Here is a 25,669-nt window from a genome sequence, read left to right as displayed (position 1 = left end):
CGCCGAGCGTTCGCCCTGCGCCTGGCGGAGATGCTGCCGTGTTTAGGCAACGGGACGGTTTTGTTTTCCGAGCTGCTGTGGTTGTAGGAGCCAAGTCCTGCAGGACCAGCCAGGCTGGCATCCCGCTCTGGAGAAACCCGGTGCCTGTAGCCAACAGCACGAGCAGGGTGTGCGGCCGAGGCCATGTCACTGCTGTCTCACTGCCACCGTCACAGCCAGAGATCTGAAAGCTTTGATCCGGTGCAAGCAGAGCTCGGTGTCTTTGGCACTAGGGTTTTTTGGGTGGTTTTGTTTGGGTTTGGTTCTTTTTTTATTTTTTTCCTTTTGGAAGCTGAGGTTTGTGAGCTGCTCTTTCACCTCCTTGTGCTGTTTTCCAGACACAGATGAGATAATTTCTTGTATTGTTGACATCACATATAAGCTAACGGCTATTGAACTCATTAAGTGGCCACCACACATGCTACTGCTTTACAAACTCAGGGCTTAATCCTGCAAACCGCTGGGCATCGTCATTTAAACTTCATGGGACAAGTCCCACAAGAAATAGCTTATCCCTCTTCTGTCCATGGTTGGCACGCTGCCGCCAGTGCTTTCCCGGGCAGACGCCGGTGGATGTGACAAACGAACGTGCTGCAGCCGGGCTGTGCCCATGCAACAGGGCTCTGCAGAGCATCGCTCCTCACTGGGGGTGACAGCCCGGTGCTCCCTGCCCCCCCGCCAGCCATGCAGGGCACATGGCAACAGCTTAGCCAGTCTCTGTAAGATTGGAAATTTTTTAAATTATTTTTTTTTTTTTAGGGAAACCTAAAGAAGGGGAAAGAATTAGGCAATGGCTTGTTCTCAGATGTTCCCGTGCCGGAGACGAGCACTCCGCCTGCACACGTCCGTCGTGCCACATAGGCAGCTGTCTGCAAGCCAAGAACACGGGAAGATGCCTATAAACATAAAAGAGGAGAGTATTCACTCCTGCACTGTGACTGGAAAAACAGCTACTTCTATATTTATTGGATGGCTAGGACGCCTACCAGCTGGAAAATCCCGAGGACTCTGCACCTCCAGAGGCTCCTACAGCTGGGGAAAAAAAATCTCCCCATGAAATAAAAAAATCTGATGGCTAAAATGCCTCGCCTCCAAGACCAGGGATGGGACTGCACAGAGATATTCCTAGCCCCATGATTATTTCTCCAGGCACGTGGAATGATCGGTTCTCAGCTGTCCCTTTTAGAAAGCAGAAGACACAAGATCAGACAGAGATGGGGAAATATGGAGCTATTTATCACAAAGACCTGCTTTATGGGGTCAGAGCAGAAACCCCCTTGTTCCTCCCTGAGCCACAAGGTCGGGTTCCACCCACCTGAAGAGAAGCTGGTGTTCTCCTGGCTTTGATAATCTCCATTTAAATCCTGAAATGGTGCTTGCAGCAGCAAAGCCAGCCCGGCTTGGCGATGGAGCGTGGCCCTGCTGGGATTAGGGAAATAAGGGGTAAAAGCTGGGGCTGGAGCTGCACAGAGGTGGGCTTCTAGGGGCCGCAGCACCCGGGTAGTTTAAGCCGGGGCTCAGCAAAGGTGCCCAGCCCCCCAGCCTGGACCTCCAGCATGGTCTGAGCAGTGCAAAGCGTGGTTGTGAGGGAACCAGCTCTGAAGTGTCATGCTTTGCCCTCCCACGGGATGCCGGGCAGTGGGGAGCGAGCTGAGCTTTTATTTTTTCATGCTGATGCCTTTTGTGGCAGGTAGAGGCAGCTGTGTAATGGGATGGGGGAGAGTGGGTTGGGAGAGCGGGATGAGCCTGTGCCCTGCGAGAGCGAGAGGGATCGCTGCAAGTGAACCTGGGGAAAGCCGGAGGGAGAGCAGTGATGCTTCAGGTTATGCACCAGGATGATGCTGTGCGTCCAGGTTCGGTGTATCCCTGTGCTGGCAGCTGAGACTTTTTGCAGGCGAACACGAAGAATGTTCTTTCTGGTTCCACGGTGATTCCCACAGCTTGGTTTTACTGGCGTTGGTCAGCAACTTGTGTGGCTACTGAAAATGCCCGTTGGTGCCCCAGCCCATCGGTGCATGCACCACGTCTGCTCCAGCATCCCCTGGGGCAAACTTTGCATGCCAACGCGATCAATAGGTGAGGCAGCCAGGCCAGAAAAATAATATCAGTAGCAGAGAAAAGCAATAAAACCGAGCGCGCCTCTGGGAAACAGAGACAGACGTTAGCATCCTTCCAAGTTAAACAGCATCCTCGCTGGGTTTGCAGCTGACAGGTTTGCTCTGCTCGTAAGACAGGCTGCATTAAGCACAAGGCGCGATTCCGGGTGCAGAAACATCTATTCAGCAGAAAACATCTTTTCCTCCTGCTCTGAGGGGATGCAGAGGAATGTCATCGGCTTAATGTCTTGTGGGGCCTGTTTGCTGTAAGCTCAGAGGCTTGTGAACACCATCCTTGGACGTTCTCCTTCTCCAGGAATTGTAAGTCTTCCTTGAATGTCCAGGCTGGGTTTTTTTGGCTGTGTCTGCGCTCACAGACGCCGCTGGGATCCATCGTGGTGTCTGGGTGCCAGCTTGCCCCCATTGCTCCCCAACCTGCTGTGACATGCGGCCAGGAGCAAGGCATCCCTGTCCCCTGCCCCTGCTTTGGGAATCTGGACTAACCCTCAGCTCCAGATGAATTTTGGGCATCTCAGAGGCTGGGATGGGGAGAGGGATGCTGCCCCACGGTACTCCCCTGGCCAAGGCACCCACTGAGGGCTTGAAGTCCGTGCAGGTGTAACCGCTGGCAGTTTACTTTGCAGGTGAGATGTTACATCCATCCTTTTTCCCCCAGCCAGAGGGCAGTTTGTTCGTACTCATAAAGGCAGAGATAACGAGATAACAGGTTGATTTAAGCGTGTTGTTGACACAGAGCCAACCAAGCACTTAAGCGGGGTTGCTTGGGTGGCTGGGGGAAGGGTGCCCAGCTGTGCTCCAGGCTCTGAGAGAGCACAGGCACAGCCGAGGCTTGGGATTTCTGAATTACTTCTGCCAAAAGGCCAAATGAATTTCCCAGATGCACACAGGACAAGCTGAAATCCAACTCAGTTGCTTCGTGCTTTATCCTATCCATATCCTCCTCCAAATCCCTCTGTTCCCTCAGTTCCTTCTGGAACGGATCTAATCCTGTGTCACCTATAACAGAGGTATCAGGGAGATTTGCTGAGGCAGAAGCAACAGCTGAGCCTCTCCGCCCTCCGCCCCCCGCTTTACCGAGCAGGGAGATGAAAGCCCCAAGTACCAACCCTCCTCCATCTGCCCCTCGGCAAAGGAGAGATGCTCCCCATGTGAGACAGCCAGCCAAAAGCTGGATTGTGCAATTGCTGCTGAGGCATTCGAGGAAAAAGAATCACATTTAACAGTTCCTAAGCCAGCAAGTGCAGCTCTGCTTGCTCGGGGCTGGGGGAATGAGCTGGGCAGAGCCAGAGGGAAATTCTTTGCATTTATAGGATTGGGAAGGTGGAATTAAGGTAAAACAGTCCTGGATGGGGGCCAGGCTATCTGGACTAGCAAGCTTTCTCTTGCTTTTAAGCATCAGATTGGAATTAAAGAATGCTTTTGGAGTGGAGTGGGTGTCAGGAAAAGCATTGTATTGGAAGTCTAGAGAGGAGGGGAAAAAAAAAAAAAAAAGAAAAAAGACTCATTTTTGCCTCTGAATGTGCCAGACCTCCAGCTAGCAGAGGTCAGGGCAGCACGGCTGGAGATGTCGCTTGCTTGCACGCTGGCCTGGCAACTTGTGTGGTGTGGGAGGAAAGCTGCTGCTCACTGGGCAGGCCTTGGTACGAGGGTAAGGCAGCAAAATCTGGCACTGCTGCCCGAGCTGTGACAGCCTGCACTGGCTGAGGCTGTGCGAAGTGGCACCTGGACCCTCCGGCATGCCCTGGACCCCTGATGTGCCCTGGATCCCGCACGCAGAGGGAGCACGGATGCAGCCCCCGGGCTCAGCCCCTGCAGGCAGCGATGCCATAGCGGTCATTTGGGGGAAAAGTTTCATTTACATTGTGGCTCATGTTTGGAAACACGAAAAGAAAAGCTTACTGTAGGCTCCTGAACAACAGCAGGACTCAGGGCTGCTCTTCCTTCCTCCTCCTCTTCCCACCTGCAATCCCAGACCCGCTGTGTGGCACTGCTGGAATTTTGGGCATGGGAACAACCGTCAGCTGTGCCACCGCTGAGGGAAGCGGGGCACAAAGCGTGCACAGCCACCAGGACCTGCTGCTGTTCCCCCTGGAGCTCAGCAAACCCCCAGCTGTGCCCCCTCTGTGCCCACCACACTCCCCCCACGCTGCAGCTTCGGTCCTGGGCTCACCCTCCATCCCGGGCAGGCGGTGAGCCCTGGCAGCAAAGAATTATTTCCAAGCTTCAAGGAACAGCACAGGACCAAATGGACAGGGAGCAGCCAATGCAACTGTCAGATGATGAACAATTAATTGCTATCGCTTCTCGTAGTGTTTATCCACCAGCAGCAGCAGCTTCGCAGCCGAGAGGGAATCTCCGTGCCAAGACGTTACGTGGTGCACTATGTGATGGGTTATTCCACCCGTGGCTCGCAGGCAAGTGCTGATGAAAGAAGGGCCCCGTGTGGGGCACCCACTACATACTAGCCCCATCTGCTTCCTACAGCAGCATCCTGCTTTCCCCTTTTCCCTGGAGAACAGGATTTTTCCCCCCCAGAGGCACCGTTTGATTGCCACCAATGGGAAGCCTTTAAAAGGGACCATTTGTGTGAGTCACAGTTAAAGCCATAAAAGCAAAACCAATAAAGCGATCTGGAAAGTGCTGTTTAATGATCGAGGCAAACTTACTGGAAACAGAATCCGGACTTTTTTGTCTTTAAACCGTTAGTTCAAATCTATCCACGTTGGGAAGCAAACGACATTTATTCCTCATCGATAGCTGTCAGAGGGAAGAAATTTGAAGGGGATTTTGCCACCTGAAGGGAACTGCTGTTTCCTCCGTGCTTCCAGCAGCGCCCTGAGCACGTCTGAAAAGGCTGAAGAGGCGGCCTTGGATCTCAGTTTTTACAGGGCAGAGCTTTTCCCACCATGAAACACTTGCCACTGCCCTGGATGCGGGTATCTGCTCGCACGGCTGCCTTTGCTTAATCATCTCAGCAATTAGAACATGCACGAGCCGCACCGCGTCCCCCGCTCCTGCCAGTGATGCCTCTCCATCCCCTCGGTGAAGCTGGAGGCAGGACATGCGCTTATCCATCCCGGCTCCCCAGGCAGTGCCGGCAGCGAGCACCGGCACATCGGTACCAGTGGAAACCACGTCCTGACAGGCTCATAAAAGTTTTATGCTCGGCGCTTTGCAAGGGCTGTGAGCCGTGAGGTAATGGGCTGTGATTAACTCGTTCACCCTGACGGTATCGCTGTCAGCTCAGGCTCCATCGCTCCGCATCCCGTGAGGCCGGGCTGACGACAAAGCCCAGCCGGTTAGCTGCCCAGCTGCGCGGGATGGGTCCCGTCCCTCCGGGAGGGAGAGGGGCTCAAGCCTGATTTTAGGGCTTTGGAGATGAAGAGGGGATGTTCTCCCACATGGCGGTTTCCATCCTTTTGATACCAAGGACTTGCTGCCCGCGCTGCTTCCCAGCCCCGGCGTCCCCAGTGGTGCTCAGCTGCCAGCCGCGTGCTGCGGTGACAGCAGAGGGGACACCCAGCCACAGGGGGGTCTGGGGGGCAAAGAGCACCAGCATCCGTTGGGAACCAGCGGGGATGAGCATCAATTCCCACTGCTCATTGCAGAGGCAGCTTCTCCTGGGCTGAATTTTGGCCTGAAGCTGTTGGGTTTTTCCCCTCATTTGGCAACACTGGGGGAATGTCCCATGGGATTGTTCCCTTGAATATGACCCTGGGTGGGGGTGGGGTGGCGGTTTGTTGGCAGCTGGGCCACAGCTCCCGTATGTAAAGAAATACATTCTTCAGTTTGAGTCAGCTTTTACGTATCGCTCCATTAATGTTAACGAGTCAGATTCCACCCATTTTCCTGCCCCTTAGGGGTAACAGCTGTCTGTCTTTCCGCGGGGAGCACTGGCGAGGGAGCGGCCGGGATGGCCTGAGGCCAGTCTTGGTGAGAGGTGGATTAATGTACAGATGTGGATCCACCTCTGGGGCCCAAGGGCTGGTCCAAAGCATCCATAGGCCAGAGGAGCCGGGAGATGTGCCAGCAGCCAGCCTGGCCTGAGCCTGATGCTGTTCCAGCTGTTCCCACAGCTGCACACCTGGCGGGCACACGAGAGGCATGTGACACCCATGCACGCTGTGCGCCGAGGCGGTTGCAAGGGGGAATTGTGGATTTTCGGGGCGGCTGGGGCAGGTGCAGCCCCTCCCCCCGGGGGAGGGGGTCCCTGTGCTTTGGGTGGCCCCGGCCGGGGGCTGATGGCGCGGACCCATCCAGCAGGCACAGCTGGCCAGCGGCCCGGCCCCATACACCTTCGCCCGGGTGGCCTGTGGGGCCGGCGGGGCCAGGATCCAGCTGTTCCCAGCATCTGTCTGGCGCAGCTGTGCAGGCGCTGCTGCACGTGGGCTCCTCCAGATGCTCACGTGGCGCCACCGCCCAGATGGGCGCGCGGGCGCCCCGCCCCGCCCCGCTCCAGCTGCGCGCTCCAGCTGTTTCCCGCCGCGCCCGCGAGGGGTTAAAGGCCCCGCCCCCCCGCCGCCCGCTCCCGCCCCCTCCAGCTGTCAATCCGCAGCGCCGGCCCAACCGCGTCCCGCGACACATCGAGGCCCGCGACCAATCAGGGCGTGGTTGTGATTTCCATGGCAGCCGCAGCGGCGCGGCTGAGGGGAGGCGGCGGCGCGGCCGGCCCCGGTGCCGGTGCCTGCCCCCTGCCATGGTGCCTGAGGGGAGCCGCGGCGGCGGGGCGGCGGCGCTGCTGCTGCGCGGCTCCAGCCCGGCCCTGGCGGCGGCCGCGGCGCGGGGGCGGCGGCAACGCAGGTGAGGAGCCGCTGCCCGCCGCGCACCTGAGGCGGGAGGCGGCGGCGGAGCGCAGCGGGGCCGGGGCGCGGCCGTTCCCCCCCTCACGCCCCGGCGGCGGCCCCCGTGCCCCGCCCGGCGCTGGGGCGGCTCCGGTGCTGCCCGAGCCGCTGCCTTTGTCGGCCGGGCTGGGGGCGGCCTGAGGCGGCGGCGGGGAACGGGGCGGCCGCGCGGTGCTCGCGTCCCTCAGGCGCCGCCGCCGGCCTCGGGGGGACCGTGGCGGGACGCGGCCGTGCGGGCATCGCGGGGGGGGGCGGGCCGCCTGGGGCCGGGGCCGTGCCGGTGCGAGGGCAGGTTCCCGCCCGGGCGGGTCACCGGCTCGCGGGGCGCCCGGCGGCGGCGCCTTTGTTCCCGTGACGGCGGGTGCCCGCGGACACGGGGGACACGGACACCTCCGTGGCGTGGGACAGCCGCCCTGCGTGTAGGCGGTTTCACCGTGGGTTTACAGCCGTTAACCACCGCCTCGCAGCCGGCGGCGGGGTCGCTGCCGGTGTTGCTGGCAGGAGCCATTTGCGTGTGCCGCCGCGGCGGTGCGGGGCGGTGCGGGTCTGCGCGGCGCTGGGCCCTTCGGGCGGTGCGGTTAAGCAGCTTGAGCCTTGGAAGCGCCTCGCTGGGTAACGGATTTCTCTAGATCTCTGCTCCCATTAGTTGCACGGTAAAAAAGGATGATAAATAGAACGTGTAATTTTTATTCGCCTTCACTAAGAAATAAGCTGCAAGTCACCTGATGGAAAGCACCTTTCTTTCCTGTGCCGAAATCCCACTTGGAAGGCACGGCGCACATAAAAATGCACAGAACGGTAGCTCGCGTGCTATTAATGTACTACTGATGTTACCCCCCCCCCCCCCTTATTTTTTTTTTTTGGAACATAAAGAGCTAGAAGTCTATGTGCGTTGCCAATAAAATTCCACTGTGGAATTGTTCTCCAGCCGTTACCGTAGTGCTTAACCAATGCTGTGTATTCTTGTGTAACCGAGCGCGTGTTGGTAACTCTTGTTTTTGGCCAATATGCAAATCCAGATCATTTGCTGTACTTATTTTATACATAGGCAAAGAAGAATGTGTAGAGTTCTTTGCTTTCATTTGAAGCAGAACATTTTAATTAGCTGTGCTTTAAACTCATTTTAGAGTTCTTATGAATATACTGATTTTGGAGAGCTAACCTTATTTGCAGTTTCGGATCTGGTACGTTTTTTCTCTTGCTTGTTAAGAAAGCCTGTGTTAAATCCAGAGGAAAGATGAATACTTCTGAGTTTCTCTTTACACACCCATGTATGTATTTTCATGTGCATATCTATATATCTGTCTAGTGGAGGATTATGAAGAAAGCTGGGTGGTTGGTTTATTGGGGGGGGGGGGAGCATTTAGCTGGTAAAAGGGTACAGCATGCTTCATCTTTTACTCCTATTGATTATATAAGGGAAATGCATAAATATGAGCACATCTTTTTTTTTTCTACTCATTGTAATGTGATTGCACTAGAAATTGTGGAATTATTACATAGTTGTATGCGGTCTTCCCCCATACGGCAACCTTGGATTCAGCAGTGGCCTGTGGCCGTGAAGGTTAATTTGGCCTTTACAATTTTTTAGCGCTTTGGATTAAAACCCAAACAAAACAACAACAGAGTGTAGGTTCAAGGGAATGCAAATGTGTGAACAGCATTCCTGTAGTCCCTGCAGTGCGAACTGTAAGGGAGTGTTGTTCTCACATCTGCGTTTCCTTATACTGATTTTGTCCAACTTTGCCCCATCAATCTATTTGTCAGGCTGCCGTGCATGAAGACAGGCTTTACTAGGTCTAGTTGGCTGTCTTACATCCCAGGTGCTTTCCATCAGGTGACTTACTGCTTATTTCTTAGTGAAGACGAATAAAAATTACATGTTCTATTTGTCATCCTTTTTTACTGTGCAACTAATGGGGGGAGAAATCTAGAGAAAACAGCTGCAGGGCTTGAGAGCCATGACAACTTAAAAAGCTAAAGGAGGATTTGGTACTCAAGGCATCTTGATTTTTATTTCTAGCTTTGCTGTGTATTTTGCTTGGGGTTTGCTTGCTTGTGTTGTACTTTGACATTCCTCTCGCAGATTCTGTTACGTGACTGGTACATGATATCTGGTCATTAAGGTGATTGTGCAAACACTGCTTTGAAGGCATAAAAATGCTTCCCTAATACTTAAATTATTTTTGGAACAATCTTCTAAATGAGCCTACGACAGCTTGGATAGCTGCTTGAAGTGGTATACAGTGAATATTTCAGTTGTGCTCTTGGTGTTGTAGCCATACCATTATCATGTAACTGTTAGCTTTCCTATGCAATCTTCTTTGTGGTGAGCAAACACAAACGACCAGAAACAAACCAGTTCGTTGAAGGGAAAGTTTTATGGAATTCCTTCCTTTTGGCTTTCATTTAGGAAGCTGAAAGAGTAACATTGCGTGTAAGGGCATCTTACTGGGACTACTTGATAAGCCTAATATAGAACTTCCTCTAAGAAATACATAGTCTCCAGTTTTCTAAATGTATATTGTCGTGAGGGTGATCCTTGAGAATTTTCAGTACGTGTTGCCTTTCCAGTATTTATTTTTTACAGAGGAAAAGTGAAGGTGCAGGAAGAGGCAAAGAAGATTCTAATGCAGTTGACATTTGCTTCTTTAAGTCATAGCAGCGTTTTCATTTTTCCCTTTACAGTCAAGAGCAGAGAAGAGGGTGACAGTGGGTAACAACAGTTCAGGATTTTTTTCCATTCAACTTGGCTACCTTGGCACTGTAAAATGGATTTCCTCTGCAGATTTATACCACAAGCTTTAGGTGTCATAGTCGGACTGTGGTTGTGCACCTAAAAGCATCTCTGAACTGTGAGAATCTTCTGTTTCTGGAGTCTGTACTTTGGAGTTTACTGCATAAAGCTCTGTGTGTGTGTGTGTGGTCATAGCCCCAGAAACTAGGGGATTGAGTAGACCTCCTAAGCAGGAGAAGAAAATCATAGGAACATGGTAGGAAAAAATGAGGGTAAACTGTAAAAAGAGTGTGAGGGGAAAGATGGCTTTCTAATAGTATGAACTCTAGCATTCTTCCCCTTACCTCTGTCTTGCTCCTGCTCTCCAGCACAGGTGGGAGGGCACAGCGTTTGGAAAAGGATGCCAATGAAGCCTGACGGCCTGCTGACGCAGAGCTGAGTGTGATCTTTCCTCCTGGCAAAGTTCTCGAAGCATTGAGGTCAAACACTGTGATGAACACTTGGGCAGATGCAGGAACAAGATACACTCCACAAAAGTCTAAGCTGTACTACTGTACTTGCTCTTCCTAGAAAGAGATCTAGTTATTGGAATCTGAGCCAGAAGTTCAAGAGGTGGAAGCAGAGGATAAGCTAGTCATTGAAAAATGCTTTATATGTATGTGGGTTGGGGTTTGTTTTTGATTTTTTTTTTTTTTTTTTTTTTTGAGATGAATAATGCCAGTATTGCTGTCCTGTCAGTTTAGCCTTGGAAAAAGCTGCCTGGTTGAACATGAGCAGGGAGGTGGTCATCTCTCTCTCCAGCCTCCAAAGTGAAAGTCTGAGCTCTAGAGCTTATGAGGATTCCTTATTACTGGGTGGTAGTGGATCATCTTTTTTCCCCTGGCAGGGAGTGCTTTAAACAACAAAACCCGGACTGTTCTAACATCAAATACAAATGAATGACTCGCCTCTTGGCTATGCTAAAAATCTTCAACATTTTTTGGATGAACTTGAGGAAAAAGGTCTTGACCTGCTGCATGTAGCAGGAGGGAAGGCGGGAGAGAGAATTAGTGTGTGCAGGAGATGGAAACAAAGCACTCATTTTTGCTTTGCTAACATCATCTTGTGGCTGACTCATAGACCTGACTTTTCTGGGAATAAGGTTCAGTTACATGCACTTCTGCTTAGCTATACTTTCTTGAGTGAAACTTGTAGATCCTAACAATTTTTTGTTTGTTTTGAGTTACACTTTTGAGTTACACTTAAATTCTTCTAGGAATTCATTTTAGTCTGTCGTTTGAAACTGCTAAAGGCCTTTTCTACCATTGTAGCCATCTCCAACTTCTTCAGCTTATGACTGTGTTGTGTGTGTGGGGGGGTTGTATTCGTTTTGGGTGCAGTTTTTTTTATTTTGTTTTGGGGTATTTTTATTAAAAGATATCTCTGCTTTTAGGTGGAACGGCACTCTTCTCAGGTCACAGTGGGTAAAAACACCAGTTTCTCAATGCTCTGTTTAAATGCTGAGGAGGGATTGCTGATTCCCCTGTTGTGATTTTTAAATGCTATCAATTTAGTTACTGTTAACAGCAGAACATTAATGACTTGTAATAATGCTTCAGGTTGACAGATGTGATCCAGAGCGCTTACTCACGTAGAGGAGGGAGAAGGTGGGGTTTATGTGCAAGCTACTAGGAGGGCAGTAACTTCCATATGTCATACTTGTCCCAAAGAGCTTTATCTGACAGGATGAGGGGGAATGGCTTTCAGCTGAAAGGGCAGATGTAGATTAGATATTAAGAAGAAATTCTTCACTGTGAGGGTGGTGAGACACTGGCACAGGTCACCCAAAGCTGTGGATGCCGCATCTCTGGAATTGTTCAAGGCCAGCTTGGACAGGGTTTTGAGCAACCTGCTCTGGTGGAAGGTGTCCCTGCCTGTGGTGGGCAGTTGGAACTAGATGATCTTTAAGGTCCCTTCCAACCCAAACTATTCTTGTGATACGCAGCTTCAGGCACAGGAGGGGGTTTGCTGGCTTGTAGAATAGAACAGTTTGCAGAGAGGTGCTGCTTCGGACTGCTCCGCTGTTGGTGTCCTGACATACAAAGCCCTGGTCTTGCCAGTTTATGGCAGCTGCATGCTCCAGGTATTGCTTCCAGGCAAAAAAACCCAAACCCAAACCAGCTAGTAAAGAAGGTCGTAGGAGAGCTTAACACTAGCTTTTCATGGTCTTACAGCCTTTGGCATCTTTAGACTTACCAAAAGAAGTTATGGCAACAAATGAATGTATTTGTGGTTGATTGGTGTGGGGTATTTTGTCACCTGGATGGGGTTTTGTTTTTGTAGGAGTGGTCAGTGCTTAAAGCAGTTCAGGAAACCAACTCCAGACTGCAATGCTTATTTGCATTCACAGCTGGAATTGTGCTGAGAGTGAGTCACCATTCTGCTTTACCCAGCCTGTGAATTAAGGATTTCAGCCTTCAGTCAACAGGCTTTCCTCTGATACTGCTTGTTTTTCTGCTTGGTTCTGAGAGCTGGTGCTGGGTGTTGACTTGTTTCATTTTTCAAAGTGATAGGCTAACAGAAATGATCAGAGTAAAACAATTGATGTGCTCGGCCTGTTTTTCGCTAATGATCATCTACCTGGCTTTTATATTTGAGGAACATTAGTGACTTCAGGGAGTAGATTTTAGTTTGAAAGATGAAGGTCCTTGTGGAGGGTTTGTTCCCCACCCCCAGCAAATGAGTTTTATGGAATTTACTCAGAATTGAATAATGTCAGGAATTGTGTGAAGTGTAAGTATTTTCAGGTTGGCAAAACACTGTTTCTGTTGTGTTAATTCCTCTCTCACATGAGTACTGACTTTAACTAAATCTTTTCTGTATCTAAGGCATTTAAAGAGATTCTATGTACTATTTGCTCGTTCTAAGCAGAGGAGTTTCCCCTTCCCTCATTGAAAGTTAGGTCTGCAAACTGAATCTATTCAGGAGAGAGACTTTCTGATTTTTGGTGCAATGAAAGTATTGACTGCATGATTTTTTTTTCATTCTTTGTTTTTGAGCACTGTTCAGATGACCTCTGCATAAATTTCTGAGACTTTATTTCTTTTAATGTCCAGATACTTAAGGTACAGTTAAATCCAGCTTTTCAGCAAGGAGAGAGGTATTTAAGTAGAATGAAACTTGTTACAGAGGATGACTTAATTATAAGAGAGTCTGGCCAGGAGTGTGAGATGGCTTCTTGGCTTTTTCATATAAAAAGTGAATTAATTCTTAAGTTACAATTCCAGTTTAATTTTGGTAACAAAGGCTAAAAGCTGAACTTTGAGTGTAGTATTGTGACAACTGTTGATTGGAATAAGCTTTACTAGTGTGAAGGGGCTAGACATTCTCTCACAGCTCGGCGACTGGCTCTCTTGGATGCACTGCAAGAGAAAACAACTGCTGGGACAGATGCCTGTGTTAGGAATTCCCTTCCTCCCTTCTTCTGCCCCCGCACTGCTGTGGTGTACATGGAAATTCAGTCCTCTGCCTGCCTGCTGCTGGCTGGTTGCACGGGCTCTTGAAAGGGGGACTGCAAAGCGCAAGAAGGCCCTTCTTGCCTTTTGGCGTGATACAATTCACAAAAAAGGGAAGAGTTGCGGCACAATCTGCGGGGCAGCCTGCCTGCGACGTCTGACCAGTTTGCAAAGGCCGGCGGGCTGCTGAGGGATGGGGCTGTGGAGAGTCTTGCTCAGGTGGTGGCTTCAGAACTTCTGAGTTCATGACTGGATTTGCGTGGAGGACAAGGTGAAGTGAATAATGTTCTGGAGAGAGGGCAGAGGGTAGGCATAAGCATGTTCTTCCTTCAGGGATGTGTCGTGCCTTGCTGACAGAGATGGAAAAGCTTTGAGGAAGCCAGTCATTTAAAGTGTTGGCGGTACCACAGTGCTTGGAGCTCCTTGCAATTAAAAGCATCTGTGATTCGTACTGTTCAGCGAGTTATTTCAGCCCTGAAAAGCAAGCTCTTATTTAAAATTTCAATTAGAGTACTAATTTCATTTGAATTTTGAGAGGAAGAGTCACTTTTCAGCCTACCTCATCTGAAAAATCCAAAGCTGTTGAAGTACAGAATACAGGTAAAACAACTGTCTCTATGTAAAGTGTTATGAACAGAAAAAATAAAGATACGGTGTACAGGCTGGCATGACCAGATCAAGTAACTCGGGTAGCAGGGTTATCTATGCCAGCGTTGGCTGTAACCCACTGGTATTCACTGCAAGACTTGACATATTCTTAGTCTTCCTTGTCTAGATTGGAATTCAGCAGACAGATTCTTAAGTCTTTTGTTTCTATCTAAAAGTTTTGTTCAGATTCATATGCCTCTCCAGAAATCATCTAATATAGTCTTTGTTTTTCTCATCTGTAAAAGTGAAAATTATTGTTAAATAATGCAATTTTTAAGAATCCTAAATGAAAAAATATTCATGAAACCCCCTGTTTTTATTTTGTGTATCTTGGGGTTTCAGACTTAATCTCCTGTCATTGCAGCTTGGAAAAATAACTTTTAGAATTAAAAAGAAGGGGCATATAAAATATTCAGTAATAATCTGTTAGAATTAAGGGCTTGCACAGCTAATACATGCCTAATTTGTTTTCAGAAACTGAGTTACACTATGATTGTAGAAAATAGTACCATAAGTACCATACCTCTTTGGAAAAAAAAAAACTTACAGGAGAAAAGTGGTGGCTTTTGGTGTGATACAATTCACTTTACTTCACATAACAGTTATATTGAAAAATTGTTCTGTCACAGAATAATCATCGCTGCTTGAATTGTAGATTAGAAAGCAGAATGAAAGCCATGTTATTGATACCTCACAAAGTAGGTGAGTGGTCATCCTTGATTTGACTCTCTTCCTTTTTTTGTAGTAGGTCTAAGGGTTTAAAATGGGGTGATTTATTTAAATGTGATATTGCAGAACCAGAGGGAAAATTACACTATGACCTAAGTTATTTTTCATAGCATATTTTTCTATTCCATGTTATAAACATGAAATTATTATAGCTGTAAAACTCACTAATGTGGGCTGCCATGATGCTATATAAAACATAGTTGCCTTACTCTTAACTGTCAGTTGTTTTTTTTATTTGCTAGTGGGTTCTTGCCATAAACCTTTCTGTGTAGTAACCATATACTCCAGTTCTTAACTGTGAAGTGCTACGTTTTATCTTTGAAGGAGAAGACTTGCTGTCATACCAGCAAAAAAGTTACCTAGATGAAGCAGAAGAGACTAAAAGAAAGAGCAAGCTTACCAGCACTGCTTTAAAAAGAATCCAAACCTTCCTATTTGAAGGTAGAACATAGTGTGTACCTTATTCTGGCAGTGCTTTGTTACATGGCTTAAAATTATGCAAGGCTTTATTTTTTCCCCTCTTTCCCCTGGGGTGCTGTTTGAGAACAGGATCTATTTTTCTTTCTTAATTTATTCAGTTTTTCAGTATTTCACTAACATTTCTCTGGAGTTCAAAATGCTGCATAAGATGGGGGTGTGTGTGTTTTTTAATCAATGGAATAATGATTATGGTTATGTTGAGTTTGGGTGGGTGTTTTGGGGTTTGTTTTGTTTTTTTTTTTTTTTTTTTGAGCGAGATATCTCCAAGGACCAAATTTTAAGTAAAGAAAACAGTAAAGGAGAAAGTCAGGATGAAATAATTAGTTTTCTTTTGCATATCCTGCTTTGTATTGTCTGGATACTGGAATGGATGAAAATTTTTAAGTCTGCATGAGTTGGTTCTTCTTTTGTTGTTGTTATTATTTAAATGAAGACTGATCTGAGTTTTGATCTTAGTCAGCTTTAATCCTGGATTGTGTTTGTAGCTTTTATGACTGTACACTTTTTAATTAAAGCTTCCCTTGAAGTAAAAATTGAAGTTTCCCTTACTTGCTGCATACTATTTTTCTTCATTGCTTAAAGGCCTTGATCAAAAATTGAATACTATCAGTTTTCATATATAGCTGTGAAACATCTCTTACTGTAGTCCTGTATGCTGTGAAGGAAATGGAGCATTTCAAGCAAAACAGGAGATAATGTAGTTATGTGAAAATGTGACGATGAGCAGGATGCTGCTACTGTCTGTTCAGCAAGCGAGAGTTATTCTGGCGCTTAAAATTCTTCTGTGACTTCTAGTGTGATTTGTGTGGCATGTCCTGTTCGTTTGTTTTATCTAGGTGACTCTGGCTCAGGGAGGCTGTTCTTTTGAGTGGTTTTTGCTGTAAAACCTCAAGTAAAGAAGAGTGGTTTCTTAATAATTACTTTTTTAATGTGTAGAGTCCCATATAAATGATGTCTTTGCCTTACTGTAAAGTTTGGCAGTAGCTATCCAGTGGTAGAATTCCTTCAGATGTATTTAAAACATACCGGATAACTTGTATGTGAATAGTAATTGTAGCAGTGAATCTAGTTATGTTTTGTGTTGCTTCTGTGTGTAAACAAAAAGGCTTTTTATTAGGGGATGATCACGTTTGGGCTTTGCATTTACTAGTCTTAATGTAATACCGGGAGTTAGTAGTTTTATCAAGCGCTGTCAGGTATTTCTGTTGTTGGTTTGTTGTAGTAGTTCTTAACAAAGTTCTAAATTTATTTTTTTTTTCTTCCCCCCCCTCACCAGACCTTAATTTATTTTGGATTAGGATTCCCATGACATGTGAACTAGAAGATGATATGAAGTAGAAGGTCTCTTTATTTTGAAGGGACAGTCTTTATCAAAATGGTTGGAAAACTCAAACAGAACTTGCTCTTGGCATGTCTGGTGATCAGCTCGGTGACAGTGTTTTATTTGGGCCAGCACGCTATGGAGTGTCACCATCGAATCGAAGAACGCAGCCAGCCTGTGAGGATGGAAAGTGTGCGAAGCACAGTAAGAACTGCTTCCAATGTGAATGCAAGCAAAACCTTTGCTTACAACAAAGACATGCCTCTAATATTTATTGGAGGAGTACCTCGAAGTGGCACTACCTTAATGCGTGCCATGCTTGATGCCCATCCGGATATTCGATGCGGAGAAGAGACAAGGGTAATCCCACGAATTCTGGCAGTTAAGCAGATGTGGGCTAGATCAAGCAAAGAGAAGATCCGACTGGATGAAGCTGGAGTCACAGATGAGGTTCTGGACTCAGCCATGCAAGCGTTTTTATTGGAAATCATTGTGAAACATGGGGAGCCTGCTCCATATTTGTGTAACAAAGATCCTTTTGCTTTAAAATCCTTAACTTATCTTGCTAGAATCTTCCCCAATGCCAAATTTCTTCTAATGGTACGGGATGGTCGTGCTTCTGTGCATTCCATGATATCTAGAAAAGTCACGATAGCTGGATTTGACCTTAACAGCTACAGGGACTGCTTGACCAAGTGGAATCGTGCTATAGAAACTATGTATAACCAGTGTATGGAGGTTGGTTTTGAAAGGTGTATGCTGGTACATTATGAACAACTCGTATTGCATCCTGAAAGGTGGATGAGAACTCTCTTAAAGTTTCTTCGCATCCCATGGAACCAGGCAGTGCTGCACCATGAAGAAATGATTGGAAAAGCAGGGGGTGTTTCTCTGTCAAAGTGAGTATGAGCGTTCCTTCTTTACCTTGCATTGTTCTGAGAGGTAAAATAGTACATTTTGCATATGACAGACTAGTCATAACTTGGTTTCAGTTTTGTAGCTAATGTTGTCTTGGGAAGCTGATTTATGATGCATGTTACCTGGAACATAAGGATCATTGTTAATTAGTAAGTTGCAATCTCACATTGCTCCCACTAAACACTTGTCCCACTACCAAACTCTTAATTAATGGTTGGTCGAACCTGAATTTGGCTGTGTGGTATGAACCTTACTTGTAATATAGCTTTGCTTTTCTCTGTGCACCAAAATAAAGGTGGACTGTTTTATCTAGACTGGTTTAGTCATCCTAGCAAGATCAGCTGTTTGATTTCAGGAACTTAAGTATTGTTGTCAATGCAAGAGCAGCCTTCAGGTTTTATTTGCCAAGAACATACTTTTCCAGGAAACATGAGAAACTGGTCCAACAAAATAGAAAGCAGAATTGGCGTGCTTTTCTGTCAGTGCTGCTAAAAGGACAAACTTTTTGAATAAAATTAACCTTGTAAGCAAATCTCTTGGTATTCTGTCTGTGCACCTGATTTAGCTGCTTTCAGAAACCAAAATCCAGGTCTGCTTAGAAAACCTAGATAGGTATTGTGAAAAGAAAAAAAAATTTCCAGTTAAACTACTCTGGTTTCTCTGCCACTATTTACAGCTGAAAAACTGAAATACAGAAGCTGGCTAGTCTTTACGCTGAGCTGGGGGAAAGGTTTGAATGTTTGAGTGTCTCTTCCTATTTTTGCTATGGCAGATACATCTACCAGATTGTCTTGTTTAAGTTTCTAAAATACTGATTAAAGAGCTCTATTTCAGCAGCAGGGCATGCCCAGTTAAATTCTTTGTTTCTGTTCTTTGAATATTCATCACTAGCCAAGTGTTTTTGAGTAACAGAGGCAGCTTGAACAGCAAGCAGCATGGGAAAGACATGTCAAACTGTTGAATACAGAGTGATTGTGTTTTTTAAAACCACGATTTTGAGAAATAAAAATTGGGTAAATTTGTTTATTTAATACTTTCAGGAGTGACTGCGTGGATTTTCTAATGTATTGTAGGGGGATACAATTTAAAGCAAACCCTAGAATTATTAATCAGCAGCTACAGAGATAACTTAAAACTCAGATAATGGTTATATATTTACAATCTGGAGGTTTCACATCACCATTCCCACTGAAGAAACACAGCCACCACCGTGGTGTTTGCAGAGCTATCAAGAAGGCATCTCAAACTGGTTTTTTTTGCTGTATGTATTTCTCGTTAGCCGATTGAAGCCCTCTGATAACGTTAACTTGAAGCAGTGAGTGTCCTGTTGTATGTCTCTACAAGCTGTATCTGCCTGTGAACTTCTCTTCAGTTACCTGTATCATGTTACTGCTTCACAGTGGCAGCTGAGGGGGGAGTAAACTTAACTTTTACTGATATAAATAGGTGGTTGCTAAGGGTCTGTTAACTGTCCTGTGAAAATAACTGTGTGTAATGCCATTTCTAGTAAAATATTACTACTTTACAGCTTCCAGATGAGCATTTTAAAAAATTAATGGACCTCTGTACTATAAAACTCGGTAGCCATACTGAATTCATACAGTTTCAAGTAATGCTGCTTGCTAAATCTGGTGGAATGGGATGTGACGAGTTGAAAATACTTGTTCATGTCTCTAAAAATTAAGAAAATGGGTTGTTGAAAGTAAAAGGTGGCTTCATGTTTATTTTTGAATCAAACTTTCACATTTAAGACAAGTATGAAAGTGTTCTTGTGACCCTCAATTCAACCTGTCCATGGGATTCTTTATGCTCTCATTATCTCTCATGAGATGGTATGTGAAAGTAACTTACTATTTCAGAAGACTCTGGCAATAGCGGAAAAAGAATGTGTCATTAGTGTTATGTCTGTGATGGTTTTTATCTAATCATATACCCTTGAAATAGGTGGTGAGATTTGTTTTTCAGTTGCAAGAGACCTTTGTAATTTGATAATGATTTCAGTGAGTCAGTCTCCTGAGGGCTGCAGAAAAAAGTGAATATGACATTCTCTTTAGATGTCTGTTTTGTATATTTATATGATACTAATTGAAATTGTGTAGGGGCATTTGAGATTCCCCAATCTGATTTCCTTGTACCAGTTAAAACCTCCTGCTTTTGGCATCCCCGGCTCCCCGCTGCTCTCTTGTGTGCAACACAGTGCTGTGGACGGGGGTCCTTGCCCAGAGCAGGGGTAACTGCCCAGAAAAATTACTCCTTGAAAAGCTGCTTGCTAGGTAGTTTACCAAGAACTTTAGTCTGCCACAGCTTATCAAATTTTGACAGCTGAACAAAATGCACCTTGTGTTAGACTTCTTGTGTTAGACTTCAGGTTTTTTTCTGTCAGGTTGCATTTGGCTTGTTCTCAGCTGCAGCAAAATTCTTTATGGCCTTGGGTGTGCATGGCAGTTACATTCCGGGTCAGGTTCTAACCAATGTTGTTCTCTTACGACTTCAGATTTCTCTTTGGGCTTACTGGAAAGTGCTCTTCATGGTGTGAATACTGTCGTCTTTCAGGTGAAACAACAGAATCTGGAGCAACAGAGCTGCATATTCTGATTAGCAGGTTTCTCCCACCTGACTTTCCAAAGGGACGGTGCTGAGGATCGCTTCAGAGATAACCAAAGGAAATTCAAAACACTGCCATCTATTGCAACTCTTGTCTCCTCACACAGCTTTAATTTACCACGTGCCTGGTACCAAGTGCTTCAGGCTGTTTCATAACAGTCTATTAAAATCAGAACACTCAAATTATATTACAGTTTTTACTGGCAGAAGGAGGATATCGCAAGTACCAAATAATCTGTACTGAAATCTGATGTTCGCTTAAAGGGTACCACTACATAAGCCTAGCCTCTGTAGCATAGTAGGGACAGTATGAAGATCTAGCTAATACCAGTTCCCTAGTTTTGGCAAGCTATTAGGTATGGTAGAAAACCTCTGAAATTGGAGAATGAACTACTGATACAATCTGCGAAGGCTGTGATACTGTGTAAAGGCTTAAGAAAATAAGCAGAGAAACCTGCCTTTTAATCATCTTCCACTCACTGTTAAGACTTTCAGATCTTTCAGACAGGCTCAGCATCCACTTCAGAGGCATGATGTCTACTCGGGTCAGGTCCAACATAAGATGCCAGGAGGTTTTTTTTTAATTGCTGGAGGATTTTTGAAAAGAAATCTGACGAGTTCTCTTTAAATACTTAAAAATATTTTGAGAAAGAGACTGCAGTATTGTTAAAAGATCTTTATAATGACATTATTACCTGGTAACAGAAAGTAAATGTTTAAGAATATATTCTTTGCTCCTCCAAAACCAAAGTTAACTCTGTCAGATGAAATCTGTATCAGGTGGAATGAGACTCTGGGTCAGTGTAAGATGTTTTATGTCCAGCTGTGTATGGAATTGAATTATGCATGCAGGTTGTTTCTCTTCCAGAGATGAGCTAGTCACCTGGCTTGCAGAATTCTTCAGGCAGCAAGCTGGCTGCGTTTTTCTCTTATTGCAAACTCAGAAACTCTTATGCAATAGTCTGTTAATAGCAATATTGGAAATATTAGATACTAGACAGCCTGTATTTAAGATTCTGACTTTGTCTGTTCCCCTGGCTGCTTGACTTGAGGCAACTGTTGGCTGCCTTACTCTCTTATCCTGCATTTGCTTAGTAATCTCTGTTTTTTTCTGATGCTGATGCAGCTCTAGCCTCACTGGTGTTCTATTTTACTTAGTATTTTCGCCCCTTGTTTTGGTTTTTATCCAGCTGCAAGGAGAAACGCTGTGCAAGGGTTTTGAAGATATGTGCTGCAGCATTTGTAGTAGCAGGAAACCTTCTGTGGTTTGAAGTAATTGCCAGCGTGGCTGTTGAAGGAATGTATTATGGCTGGACTACATGCTATAACTAGTATTGTTAATATAGCTCTGGCATTTGCCTCCTAACTGAAAACAGCTGTGGTGACCACTGATGCAAAGAAATGCCAACCCTTTTATAGCAATTTTTAATAGGCTTATTATGAAAATAGCTGTCTAGGCAAAATTACTTCAGAATATACTATTTTTGATACATACCTTTAACTTGATTCTAGTACAGATGTAGAAATATTTGGGGTTGGTCCTATGTTCCGTGCTACCAGCTGCTTTCAAAGCTGAAAGGGTTCCTGTGGTTTTGCAGTGGAGCCTGGAAGCACTGACCAGGCAGTGTTTGCCATATGCATACATAATCAAATTTGCCAAGACTTGGTACATTTCCTTGTTTTGCTCTATTTGCTTTTTTGAGTGTTTCTTTCCTCTTGTCCCCGATCTGTCTTCCTCCATATTCCTCAGATGTTCTTGGGTCTGAAGAATCTTTCCCATGAATTGTATTTTACTTTTCTTCCTGCCTTCACCGAAAGTATGGCAAAGGACTTAAACGGAAGACCAAATGTGGTATAGTATATTTTCTGTTTGAATTGGTGCCTGTGAGCAGCTAAATATAGTTCCCTGCTTATCTCTTGCCAGTTGTTAATCACCAGGAAATGTTTCATGTTGAGCTTATTGTTACCAAAGACTAAAATGACAGTGGGGTAAAACATAGATGTTTTAAATGTGCTTTTACTTCAGGAGGAGGTATCTACATGTGAATTAATTTAGGTCCTAACTGATGTATAGCACCCCTTACTTTGGGGTTCCAATAAGCTATCAGCTAAGCCTATTACCTGGTTCTCACAGTACCACCCTTACTTTAAAGGGTGGAATCAATCTGCAGCTTTGGGGAAGGGATTCTCGGCTTGGCTGGCTGTGGCTGAGAGGCAGAGGACCTTATGCTTCTCAAACACCTAGTGATACATTCTTCTGGGGGATCCCAGCCAGCATGGTTCTATGGACACCTAATTGTTGTGGTGCTTTGTCCTCCACCTTGCCACTTTGAACTTCTGAAACTCAACTCTTAACAGCTGTTTTCTTTGTAATTTGGTGAAGTCAGATGCTTGTCTTCTAATTGGAAGGATCAAAAAGGTAATGCCCAGACTTTTTAATTTGCTATACAGACTTGTGATCTCAGGCCAATAGCCTGCAGGAAGGCTGCAACTGGGCTGCAGTTCCTTGGTCCCGAAATACCATTGTGAGTTCCTGCCTTTGGTTTGAGATACTGAAAATGGTTGAAGAGAGTAAGGCTGAAAACTCTGGGCGTTGTCTTACGGGTTTGTTTGTCAGGTGCTTACTCATCAGCTTCCATTAAACACCTTTGGCAGCCATCTGCGAAGGCCCTGCTTGCCAAGACAGTTTCCCCACGGGTGACCATTTCCCTGTCTGGTTTGTTCTTTGTTGATTGTGTTTAAAGTACTGAAGTCACTGACCTTCTGGCATTGTATGACTAACTTCCTTCCTCTGTCCTGGAAGAATTTTAGCTACAATGACACAAGGTAACGACTTGTGTTAAGATCAAATTGAGTTGATGACTGGCAGACATGCATAGTTGGTAATTTAAGGCTTGCATTGCACAGCACAATGTGCATCTGAACGGGGATGCCTTTTGCTATTGATCTCATGTTTGTTGTGCAACAATTCTTCAGCCTCTTCTTGGATTCGTGAGGTTAATCAGGTAACTGTAATCAAACCTGTTCCTCTTCTAAGTTGATTGATGTCACTCTTGAGCAATTGGACTTTAGTTTGGGTTTCTGGACTCAGACTACTGGGAGTATTTCAGGAAATTTCCATTTCCTCTATTTTTCTCAAAAGATGTTTTCTCATGTTCTGCCTGCGATGTAACTGAAGAGTGAGCTGTCTGAGAACTCATTTGGATTTCTGTTCTCATTCTTTATCTTGTGTAGACGAGGTATTGGTGCTATACTTTGTACTGTTACTTTCAAGTATACCAATTTTATTTTCTGGGTTGTAGAGCTTTTTGAGATCAGAATTTTCTATGTTGTAAATAAGGCCTGGGAAGGATGATAGCTGCAACTGGATGCAACAGCTGTATATTTAGCATCAAGGTTGAGGGATGTAGCCAGCCAGCAGGAACTGCTGATATAGTGGCATACCATATGGTATTGCAATGCAGATGCAAATATTCCTTTAGGCAACTTGTATATGTATAGACCTGATTTTTAATCTGCCTTAAAGGAAAGATAAACCTTGATGTCCAAAATGCATGTGCATTCCTTCTGAGTTCAGAAAAAAAGTTTTAAATTACCTAGAGTAAAAACTTGCAGAGTTTTAAATAACTCGGCCTGTTCTGAGTCCTGCTGGCCTGTTTCAGAAATAAACACAGTAAAGAAATTGTACATCTTCTAAAAGAAGCAAGGAATGTGGGAAAACGAAGTGATGCCAGTTTTCTTTCCTTGACAAAAAAACCCCAACAAAAACACACAGCAAAACTAGGGTGCAATGAGTTTAGGACCATTGATTAAATAAGCAATGAATCAACTATTTTCTAAATACAGTACATAAAGGCAAGTGCATAACCATACAGCAGTGCCGTAAGAACTGTGTAATGGCCAAACACTCAGTAAAGGAATGGTTATGAAAAATATTGCAGTTTATAGCTTTCTGTCATTTCCATAGGGCTATCTTTTATTTAAAAAAATGTTTAGTTACAGTGGTGGGGGAATAAATGGCATATGGATTTTTGTTTAGAATACAACTTCCAAGACAATGAAACAGCAAATGTGGGAATATGCCAGCACGGAAACAGCTTTAACTTTATACTTAACAGCTCTTGGCTTTCACTGCTGTCTTTATGTAAAGAACTTGCTTCAGTACATTCTGTGTGAAAGCCTAAACCAGGAAGCATGCGTGGATGTTGTGCTAGTTACTCTCGGTTTAGCTTTGCATAGTAAAACTTCGCTTCCCATCAGCTCTGCAGAAACATGAAATTTTCAGTGGGAAGGAAGAGGAAGGGGGGAAAAAACCTCGGCAAACAAAGCTAAAGGCCTTAATGCTAGCGAAGAAGCAAGTATTGGTTGGAATGCAAAATGTAATCTTTCTTTCTCCCTCGACAGGGTTGAAAGATCTACCGACCAAGTAATCAAGCCAGTCAATGTGGAAGCACTGTCAAAGTGGGTTGGGAAGATACCTGCTGATGTTCTGCAAGATATGCCTGTGATTGCGCCCATGCTAGCAAAACTGGGCTATGATCCATATGCCAATCCACCAAATTACGGAAAGCCAGATCAAAAAGTTGTGGAAAACACAAGGAGGGTAAGGCATTTCTGTGCATTTTAATTATTGTCCAGGTGGATGTAAACTATAGAGCAGGAGAGTTTTGTGTTTTGCTAGTTTTTTTTTAAAGTCTGTTTCTAATGCCTTTTGATACTTAGCAATATGTTTTCTTCGCTGTACGGGGAGGAAGGAAGAATTCTGTGGGACCTTGAGCACTGGAGGTCTGGCTCCTGCATCTTCAGTTTGGCTCACCTTCCTTTACTCCAATCTCAGGCTTGAGCTGTGTTCTTTGGTGTATGTAGCTGAACCTCTTTAAGTCATCTAGATAGTTGGGGAACTAGTTAGTAGTGGAAAAAAGCTAGCTTTCTCGCCTGAGCATCCAACTTGATTAGGCTCAGCTTGAGGGTTGGCAAAAGCTCTGTCACAAAATTACACCCCAGATACTTAGTCGAACTGGGAAAGTGACCCATGGAAAATGGCCCAAGATGTTCAAAATGTCAGACTTTCCAATTCTTTGCTGTCCTTTGTAGAACAAACAAAAGATGGAGGAAGGTCTGGTGCTGATTAACCTAAACTTAAGGATTTTAGTCTGAATTTAATGTTGTTGGAATTTGAGTAGTTAGGCTATACAGCTGTTTATCCCTGGAGGTATCAATTGAGAAGCTCATTACCATTGTTTGAAATAAGAATAATTAACTCTTTACTTCTGTTCTTTTGACAATGTGCACTTTATTAAAAGAAAGTGGCTTTTGCTGCTGCAGCAAAGTGATCATTGGAAGAACTGAATTAAACAGTTTAAAAGGACCATCTTCCACTAGCCTTCTGATATTAAAAAATACTTGGTTGGTATGCTGATGGGCTAGATACTAATTGGGGGGAAAAAATGACTTTTTTGTGAAGTCTCTAAACATTTCTGCATTGCTTCTTTTTAGAAGCCCTCCCTGGGAAACGTTTTTATTAAAGAAATAGCTGATCAGTGTATTAAAGGGTGGCAGGTTGACTATTTTAACAGTTGTTAGCTCAGCGTGGAAAGTATTACCTACCTTTTCTGGTGGGGATAGCGGTTAGCATTTTATAGGTGTCCTGGTACTTACTGTTTTAAAAGGCTCACAAACAAACTTTTATGCACTTAATTCAACCCCTTTAAATAAATAAAGAAAAGAAAAAGTGTGCAATA

At 45.3% G+C, this 25,669-nt stretch overlaps 1 protein-coding gene across 4 annotated transcripts in view; it reads left to right on the top strand.

Annotated features, from left to right (window-relative positions):
- The first annotated feature begins 6,773 nt into the window (after positions 1–6,773).
- Positions 6,774–25,669, top strand: part of TPST1 (tyrosylprotein sulfotransferase 1) — a 31,822-nt gene continuing 12,926 nt past the window's right edge. For 3 of the 4 annotated variants that reach the window (XM_056358335.1, XM_056358327.1, XM_056358308.1), the window contains exons 1-3: positions 6,774–6,956; positions 16,362–17,305; positions 24,333–24,531. In XM_056358335.1, the coding sequence (XP_056214310.1) occupies positions 16,461–17,305; positions 24,333–24,531 (1,044 nt within the window). In that variant the 5' untranslated portion in view covers positions 6,774–6,956; positions 16,362–16,460. Of the gene's footprint in view, positions 6,957–15,024; positions 15,047–16,361; positions 17,306–24,332; positions 24,532–25,669 lie in introns of those variants that run through there. The other variant, XM_056358317.1, reaches the window with a different exon arrangement.

The sequence above is a fragment of the Falco biarmicus genome, chromosome 1 (assembly GCF_023638135.1).
Source record: "Falco biarmicus isolate bFalBia1 chromosome 1, bFalBia1.pri, whole genome shotgun sequence".
Classification (NCBI taxonomy): domain Eukaryota; kingdom Metazoa; phylum Chordata; class Aves; order Falconiformes; family Falconidae; genus Falco; species Falco biarmicus.
Note: the sequence above shows the minus strand (reverse complement) of the source record. Positions and strands in the feature narration are given on the sequence as shown.